This window comes from Chionomys nivalis, chromosome 7, assembly GCF_950005125.1.
Source record: "Chionomys nivalis chromosome 7, mChiNiv1.1, whole genome shotgun sequence".
Classification (NCBI taxonomy): Eukaryota; Metazoa; Chordata; class Mammalia; order Rodentia; family Cricetidae; genus Chionomys; species Chionomys nivalis.
In genome coordinates this window covers 99,388,369-99,397,431 of record NC_080092.1, presented here as the reverse complement: position 1 = coordinate 99,397,431, position 9,063 = coordinate 99,388,369, and the positions used below count along the sequence as shown (strand labels likewise).

Below are 9,063 nucleotides of genomic sequence, written 5' to 3'. Positions count from 1 at the left end.
ATGCAACTCCAGAAAAGAGTCTCTGTGCCAGAGAGCGCTAGCTCTTCTTCCCCAGCCTGCAGAGTGCTTTCTGCGCAAACTCCGCGTCTGAGCACCAAGTTTCCCTCAGTGGCTCCTAAGGACCACATCTGGGCCCCTGGGGGCCCCTGGACCCAACCAGCCAAACAGGCTGCCACACAGCCCAACGCCCCTGGTGGCGGGAAGGCTGCATCGGCTGCCTGCTCTCCCCTGAGCCCGGGTTCTGGGCTGCACGGAAACACCCAGAGTAAACAGATTTTCCTGGGGATTTTCGAGTACAGAGACCGGCAATGTCGGGAAACTCAGCTTCCCAGACAGAGGGACTGGCCTACACAAGGTTGCTGCAAATCTCCCGAATGATGAATTATGCAGATGATCTGGGTAACTTAAGCATGAGTGGGTGCGGTTGGTCGACAGATCTACACCCAGTGACCTCGAGGACCCCTCTTTTTCTGACCGAGCTGTCCCACAAACAGTTTCTCTTAAGCACACATTAGGCACCTTAGGGGCAGAGGGAACGTCCAAATACAGGAGGGGGTGGCCGTTTTCCAGTGCCCCTCCAGCCCCAAGCGATCACCCACATCCCGTCTTGCGGTTCTTCTCTTCTTAGGAACTCTTAGATTTGGGCCTCAGAATAGTTAGACCACTCGCTGCACAATGAGCCCCTCTCTATTGCCTCCAGAAGACGACCCTCCACCCCAACATTCCTTAGAGAGTAAACACCCAGACAGCTGCCTAAGCAACAGCCCAAGCCCGGGTATTGCAAAGTGGAGGTGCATGGAGTCAACCTGTGTGTGCAACACCAAACGGTCTGCAGACTTCTAGATTCCTGGAAGAACACGAGCCCTGGCAGGCTTTGGGGGTTCTCTTCTGCATCTGGCCCTCCCAAAATCACCTCCCCGTTGTCCTCACCAGGCATTCTGGGTCGCAATAAAAGCAGGGACAGAGACTCGGATGGCTCCTTGCCCTCCCCCTCCCTCGATCCACTCTCCTCTTTTGCGCTTTTTCTGTCTCTGTGAACGCTCAGCCAAGGGATTGCGCAAGCTTCCTGCTCCATGTCCTTCAGGAGCCCTGAGCTGGGGCCCGGACACACGGCAGGCCAGGCGCACCCTTGCCTCTCCCACTTAGAATGGCATGCTCCCTGTCAGGTCTACCCATTGCGACCCCACAGATCGCGCGGGCCCACCGGTGGCGCCCTCAGAAGGTCACGTCTGGCGCAGCAGCTCCCCCAGCCGGACGCTAGGACTGAACACCCCTGAACGTGCTGGCTGGCCGGGCTCCGAGGTGCTAAACTTCACACTCCCGAGCTCCAATGGCCGAGTCAGCAGGGCTTGGCTGTCAGACACTAGGGGACGGGAATTCATGAAGAATATGTGGTTCCCTGGCCATTCCATTTCTCCTTCTCTTCTCGCGGTCCACTCATCCACCACCTTTTAGCCTCAGCTTCTTCTCCACTCTCTTTTGAGGCCCTTTCTGGAATCCCATGAACCCCCACGAAGTCCGCTTGGGCCTCCAGGTAGACTCATACATCCCCATGTCTTCTCTCTCTCTCTCTCTCTCTCTCTCTCTCTCTCTCTCTCTCTCTCTCTCTCTCTCTCTCTCTCATCCCAGCCTCTCACATTTTGGGGGCTTGCTAGAAACTGCCCCTTCCCCGCGAATGAGTGGGCCAAGTGTAACTTAGAAGTCGTTCAGAATGCTGGGTGGATCGGATTCAGCTCCCCTTTCTGCTGAGGTTCTCGAGTTCTAATGCCCGGGGGCCAGCTGCTCCTTTGTCCCTGTCCTTGCTTCTCCGTGCTCCTTGTCTCACCCAAGTCCTCAGTCTTCTCGCTCTTTCTCTCCCTACCTCGCCTTCCTAAATGCCTAGAGCCTGACGGGGCGGGGCGGTGGGCACAAGGGGTGGGGGCGCGATCTGTCCCCACCCCGATTCTGCCACCTGCCAGAGATTCCCTTGTGCCTCTAGACGCTCGGACGGGGTGTAGTTGGTGGCAACTGTAAAGTGCAGTGAATGCTTCTGTGGCCCCCAGCAGGAATCCCCGGGCCGGGCCGCGTACACCGAGAACCAGCGGCCGATGGTGGGCAGGGGAGAGGTCCAAGTGTCTAGCTGCGGATCAAGGTAGGTCCAGCCGAAGTGCCCACCCTGGGCGCCTAGGCAGACACACCTCTCCTCCGCGGCCCCAGCTCACTTTCCCAGCTCGCAGATCCCTCCCCTGCACCTCCCCGCGCCCTCCTCCTCCCCTGCCTCCTCCCGCGCCCTCCTCCTCCCCCTGCCGCCCAGGCCGGGGGCCTCCGGTAGGCCGGGCTGCTCCAATCCGAGGCGCGGCCCGCCCCCTGACGCCGAGCTGGGCCCTGCGAGGCCCCGCCCGCTGACGTCCGGGATTTGCATGAGTTCTCGTGCAGCGGCGGCCCGGGCTCAGTTGTCTGTGCTAGTGCGAGCAAAGAGCCGGCTGGTGCGGGCAGCGGTGGCAGCCAGGCTGCTGAGGGGCGAGTAGAGGCGGCGGGGGCAGAGCGTGTGGCGAGGTCCCTGCGCAGGACCACATCGGGGCGCCTGCGGGAGCCAGCTGTGTCTGCAGCCGCACCGGCCGCTCGCGTTCCGGCGCGCTCGGGCTCGGCCATGGAGCTGCCAGCTGTTGGCGAGCACGTCTTCGCGGTGGAGAGCATCGAGAAGAAGCGGATCCGCAAGGTAGGGGTGGCGCGCGGGTGGCGGCGCCGAGGCGCGGGAGCAGCGAGCGAGAGGCGCGGAGGGGGTGGGGAGGCTGCGGGCCGGAGCCGGGGATCCCGCGGAAGCTGATGGAGTGCTGTCTCTTCCCCCCACAGGGTAGAGTGGAGTATCTGGTGAAATGGAGAGGCTGGTCCCCCAAGTAAGTGGCGGCTGGGGCCGACTGCCAGGGCACGGGGCCCCCAGGCCGGCGGACCCGTGTAGCTGGTGGGGTGGTGGGGGAGCGGACGGGAGGCGGGGTGGAGGTGGGTGGAGGGAGGAGGGGGTGGGGAAGTCGGTGGCAGGCACTGGGAAGCCGAGCCGCCGAGCCTGAGCCGGGCGCCCTGTGTTGTGCTCCGCTCTCCGGGAAATGCCATCACTAATTTATGCGCTAAAAGGAGCCGGAGGAGCTGGAGAGACGCGGGGCCGAGCCCGGGAGGCCGGCGGAGGGAGGGAGGGCGCAGGCACTGACTGATGTGCAGCAGAAAATGGCTCCTTTCCCCTTTCCCTCCACCGAACGGCTCCATATTGCAAAACCAAAAAAAAAAAAAAAAAAAAAAAAAAAAAAAAAAAAAAAAAAAATTAAAAAGCGACGAAAATGCAATTGTGTGCGTCCTCCCTCCTAGTGGTGCAGGATAGGGAAGAAAAAAGGCAGAACATGTTGGGAACTGTCACTGCAGCTCTTACGGAGGGGAATTTTTTCTTTAATTTGAAATGCGAAGGCACCGGATGGAGACGGGCGCAGGCACACACACACACACACACACACTCAGAGAGAGAGGCATATTTTTGCACTGCTGAGTATTTGGGGTTTGCTTGTCAGTGACAGCGGTCTTCTGGGCCTCGAGGGGGTGTGGGGGGGCCGCTGGGCTGTGGGTTATCGGATTAGGGGTTCAGTGCAGACCGGTTGAAGTCCTAGTGGAGACTCAGGCTGGGGATAGGAGGGTACTGCTTGCGACTTTGCGTTGGGACTGATTTGCACGAAGGGTTTCTGGTGAGGACAGTGGCCTTGGAACGTGTCGCAGTAACATGCTTAGAATTCTTGATGACTACCAAATAAACTGCTAGTTTCATTTTCCTCACCCGCTTTCTTCCTGCCGTTGTGTGTTTATTTTAATGGGGGGGGGCACCAAGGACCGAGTTAGGCCTTCAGAAACCTACTGTCTACCCTCCAGATCACAGCTTTTGGCCCAGGAAACCACATAGGGCCTTATGTCATTCCCCAATCGGCCCCCCTCTTTTTTTTTTTTTTACACCGTTTCCCCCCTCCTCTTTTACTTGCAAGATATAACACGTGGGAACCAGAAGAGAACATCTTGGATCCCCGGCTGCTGATCGCCTTCCAGAACAGGTGAGCATCCCTTCTTTAGCAGCCTGCTGCCCTGGCCATAGGTGGGGATAGTAAAGTGGATGACTAGTCGCAGTAATAGGAAAGGGGGAAGGGATGGGAGGGGGCATGCAGGAGCCCCACCCCCAGCAAACCCGGGTGGGCAAGGCTGCGGCCTGGACTTCTCTAACCAGTGTCCTTGGCGGTTGCTGCAGCTTGGGAGTGGGGGCAGGGTAGGGCCGAGGAAGGTAGGCTTGTGTTTTGGAGAAACTGCTGCAAGAGTGTGTGGATGACCCTGGGGCTGCCCTGGAAAACTCCGAGCTGTGCCTGAATCCCCGTGGCCCCCTCCCATGGCAACCTTAGAGCCCCACCCCCGAGCTTAGGTGTTGCTTTCCTGCAGCCACTGCCCGCTTGGCACGGGCACCTCCCGGGGCAGCTCTGAAGGAGCTGGCATTGTGAAACCGCCCCAGACGTCATGGAACTGAACTTAACCTCTTGGCGGCCGAATAAAAGTTGACGGGGCCTTACGCCCCCGACCCCCAGGGAGCTGGGGGTTTCGGGGAATTGATGCTTGCCTGGAGCCTGAGCTCTTACAACCCTCTTTGCTGTATTTGGTGGAGCAAGTTGCCCAATCAGGTCAGGGGTAGGTTGGCCCGAGGGCATGAGTGAGCGCTGCCTGGTGGGGGGGTGGGGTGCCCATCCTCCTGCAGACAGATGCCACGCTGCAGCTGCTGCAGCTGGATTCACCACTGGTAGCTGTGGTTCTCTGTTTCGGAGAGGGTAGAGGGGGAAGGGCGTGGAGGAGGGGAAAGAGTCCTCAGAACCGCGCCACCCCGCAGCCTTCTATCCTTTTATTTTGAAGTATTTCCTGTGGTGCATTTGCCGCTAAAACTGTAAACTCTAGATCCTGAGAGCTAAAGTTGCTTTCCCGGGACACAGGGGGCGTAAGACAGGGAACCTGACCCGACTTCACCTGGGACTTCACCACCCTGTAACCATGTCAGCGGCTGATGCCATGTTGCATAATGGGTCCCCGAAGAATTATAATCCAGGCTGTTGCAATGCCGTGCAACTTCGGAATCAGACCCCAACTCAGCCCCAGGGCATGGCAGAACTCCCCCGGGTTGACCCAGGGGCTTTGGGGGTGGGGATGGCAACTCCGGTCGCTGAAGAGTGGGGTCTGTGATCCCGACTCTGACAACTTTGGAGGGGTGGTGGAATCCTGGAGGACTGGATAGTGCCTGGGACAGTCGATCACTCCTTAGGTGGCCAGATCAAGCGAAGCCTGGTAATAGTGACCAGTGCTCCCCTACCCTTGACCTGTAGTAATAATTTGGAAATCCGCGTGGAAAGGATCTTGCTCTTCTAAGGAGGCGGTCCTTCTGCTAGCCACCACTGCCCCACCCACTGGCTCATGGGAGGGGGGATTGTGCCACGTTTGGATCACCAGGTGGCTGAGAACCTGACTCGACCCTGGCCTCCAAGTCATCCCCAGCCCCTAATTGGCTTATTTGCCGCTATGTAAACAAGGGCGCAGTCCCTCCGCTTTTGATGCCTGGCCTTTTAAGAAAAGGAGTCCTCCCTTCAACTGGCGGCCCTCTTTATCTGAGTCTTAATGAGACCGTTAGCATCCACGCTTCTGACCAGGAAGGACCAGGAGGTCAGTGCACATCTCCTATTCCTCGGACTCCCAAACCCAGCAATGTGTCTGAAGAGCATGCCCCGGACCCAAAGTTCTGCCCAGGCTTGGCGAGTCAGCTCCAAGGAGCAACCTTCTGGACACAAAGACTGGGTTGCAGCATTTGGGATGGGGGGGGGGGAGGAAGGAAGGAGAAGATTTACATGTGAGGGGGGGGATGGGACCCCTTCGGCAGATGAAGTAAGGGTGGGACTTCAAGGAAGGTGCCCACCTGGCAACATTGGCCACCTTCTGCCTCCAGCTGGTTCCTTCCTTTCAGTAGCACAAGGAAGGAGGTGTGGGGAACAGGGTGCTATAGACCTCAGGGAAGCCAGGATACTAACCTTGCGACCCTGTTCCCTCCCCAGGGAGCGGCAGGAGCAGCTGATGGGATATCGAAAGAGAGGGCCCAAGCCCAAACCGCTGGTGGTACAGGTGAATACTTTGGGATCCCAGCACAAGCCCTTACCTGAACCTTGCTCCCCAAATTACTTAAAGTTCCTGGAGGGAGCACCCCAATTACACTTAATTTCTTATAGAACTCCTGGCCCCACCCCTTATGATGCAATTTCCACCTGTGGGTGCTGGAGCATTCCTGATGTTCCCAGCATGCTATAGGGCCAACCTTTCCCCTCTTTTCTCCCCCTTAGGTTCCCACCTTTGCCCGCCGCTCCAATGTCCTGACGGGGCTTCAAGACTCCTCCGCTGACAACCGTGCCAAGCTGGAATTGGGCACACAGGGCAAGGGCCAGGGGCACCAGTATGAGCTCAACAGTAAGAAGCACCACCAGTACCAGCCTCATAGCAAGGAAAGATCGGGTAAACCACCGCCACCAGGGAAGAGCGGCAAGTACTACTACCAGCTAAACAGCAAAAAACACCACCCCTACCAGCCAGACCCCAAAATGTACGACCTGCAGTACCAGGGTGGCCACAAGGAGGCACCCAGCCCCACCTGCCCAGACCTGGGCGCCAAGAGCCACCCTCCTGACAAGTGGGCCCACGGAGCTGCAGCCAAAGGCTACCTCGGGGCAGTGAAGCCCCTGGGGGGAGGGGCAGGAGCTCCAGGCAAGGGCTCGGAAAAGGGCCCACCCAACGGCTTGACACCAGCCCCTAAGGAGGCAGTGACCGGAAATGGCATTGGGGGCAAGATGAAAATCGTCAAGAACAAGAACAAGAACGGGCGCATCGTGATCGTGATGAGCAAGTATATGGAGAACGGAATGCAGGCGGTGAAGATCAAGTCGGGCGAGGCAGCCGAGGGCGAGGCGCGCTCCCCCAGCCACAAGAAACGTGCTGCCGAGGAGCGCCATCCCCAGGCCGACAGGACTTTTAAAAAGGCCACCGGTGTTGCTGATGAGAAAAAAACAGAAGTGCCCTGCAAACGCAGGGAGGAGGAGGCTCTGGTGTCCGGGGACCCTCAGCCCCAGGACCTAGGGTCCCGAAAGCTCTCCCCGACCAAGGAGGCCTTTGCTGAGCAGCCGCTGCAGCTCACTACCAAGCCAGACCTGCTGGCCTGGGACCCAGCCAGGAGCTCACACCCACCCACCCACCATCACCACCACCACCACCATCACCACCACCACACGGTGGGCCTGAATCTCTCCCATGCGCGCAAGCGCTGCCTCTCTGAGACCCATGGCGAGCGTGAGCCCTGCAAGAAGCGGTTGACTGCCCGCAGCATCAGCACGCCGACCTGCCTGAGTGGCAGCCCGGCCTCCGAACACCCCGTCAACGTGTCCCCCACTGCAACGTCTCTGCCGCAGCCCGAGGTCATCCTGTTGGACTCAGACCTGGATGAGCCCATAGACTTGCGCTGTGTCAAGATGCGTAGCGATGCTGGGGAACCCTCCAGCTCTCTTCAGGTGAAGCCTGAGGCTCCAGCGGTGGCGGCAGTAGTGGCGCCAGCCACTGCAGCAGAGAAGCCTCCGGTTGAGGCCCAGGACGAGCCCGCGGAGCCCCTGAGCGAATTCAAGCCCTTCTTTGGGAATATAATTATCACTGACGTCACGGCGAACTGCCTCACGGTCACTTTCAAGGAGTATGTAACTGTGTAGTGGGAAGGAGTCGCACCCGTTGGGACTCAGCGCCTGCAATCTCGTAGAGGCTCCCAAGGAGAAGACGCCCCAGCCGTCTGGCCAGGGCTCTCTGCTCACTCCCTGGGATCCTGATTACTCGAGTTGTCCACTCGGTGCCTGCGGTCTTGCCGCCACCTCCCCTTCCCTATAGGAGACCCCCCCCCAGCCCTCCCCCGTGGACCTCCAGAACTGACCCTGCAGCCCCAAGGTGGTCTCAGAGTTATAGTATTATATTTTAACCGTGCTAACTTGTCAAGTGCTGACTTCTACCCCGGTTTGTACGTGGTGTTATTCTTGAAATGTATTGTTTGAGCTCAGAAAGCCCGACCAACCCCCACCCCCTTTCGGGCTGATATATATATAAATATATATATATATATATATTTATTTGTAGGTATTTATATATTGAAATATAAAAACCTAGATTTATGGAGTTTCCTCTAGATCATGTTATATTCTATATCAGACAAACTCTTTTCAGTTGGCCTTCTCCCTTCATCCAGTATTTTGATTTCATTTCCTCCTCTCCAGGAACTGCAACACCAGTAACCTTGGTATATATTTTTTGATACTGTACACATGGGTGTGTTGTTTCTATGTGCAAAAAAAAAAGTTTGTTAAAAAGGCTAAAGAGCTCTCTAGAACCTGCTGCTATAGAAATGTCTGAACTATAAGCTTCCAGTTATTACCTGCTTGAATGTAAATATTAAATGGAAATGTTGAAGGTGCAATATGATGTCCGAGATTAGCTCAGTCGGGGATATGGGACGTTGGGGACCCCACTTCTGCCTAGATCACATGGAGAAAGCCTGTTGTCCTTGAGCTAAGCCTTTGCTCAAACCAAATGTGGGGTCTGGTGTCTCCAGAGAGGCACCCTCATTGGTGACACGATGTGGGAAAGTTGAGAGGGCTGGACTGGAAGAGTGGGGGGGGGAGAGGCACCTTAGTCCCTAGAACTTTCTGGCTGGTGATTCCCATCTACCTGGCAAACTCTTCGAAGTCCGGGTTGTGGAGGAGGGGTGCAGGCAGGGGTGATCAATTGGTTAGTAATTGGTGTACCTCCGCTTCCTGGATCTTGTTTCTCAGACTGGGGATCACCCCAAGCCAGGTCCTAGAGAGACTGAAAGTTCCTTAACCTTCCCTGTTACGGACCAGGATACTAGTGGAGCGGACCCTACTCTGTAGGGCCCTGTCCGGTCTCCCACCACACACGCCCCGCCCCTCCAAGGAAGTAGCGGAGGCCCTTTCTCTGCCAGGCTCTCTCCCC

At 57.6% G+C, this 9,063-nt stretch overlaps 1 protein-coding gene across 1 annotated transcript; it reads left to right on the top strand.

Moving 5' to 3' along the window:
- Nucleotides 1–2,398: 2,398 nt before the first annotated feature.
- Cbx4 (chromobox 4) lies at nucleotides 2,399–8,065 on the top strand. Its single transcript, XM_057775269.1, has 5 exons — nucleotides 2,399–2,698; nucleotides 2,833–2,876; nucleotides 3,999–4,064; nucleotides 6,087–6,153; nucleotides 6,369–8,065. The coding sequence occupies exons 1-5, from the start codon at nucleotides 2,630–2,632 to the stop codon at nucleotides 7,773–7,775; spliced, it is 1,653 nt and encodes a 550-aa protein (XP_057631252.1). The 5' UTR covers nucleotides 2,399–2,629; the 3' UTR covers nucleotides 7,776–8,065.
- The last annotated feature ends 998 nt before the right edge of the window (nucleotides 8,066–9,063 follow it).

Excerpts from the sequence above, each read along its gene's own strand:
- Cbx4 (XM_057775269.1), top strand. The coding sequence starts at position 2,630 with ATGGAGCTGCCAGCTGTTGGCGAGCACGTCTTCGCGGTGGAGAGCATC. Across the intron at positions 2,699-2,832 it reads AGAAGAAGCGGATCCGCAAG|GGTAGAGTGGAGTATCTGGT; the intron begins GTAGGGGTGGCG and ends TTCCCCCCACAG. Across the intron at positions 6,154-6,368 it reads CCAAACCGCTGGTGGTACAG|GTTCCCACCTTTGCCCGCCG; the intron begins GTGAATACTTTG and ends TCTCCCCCTTAG.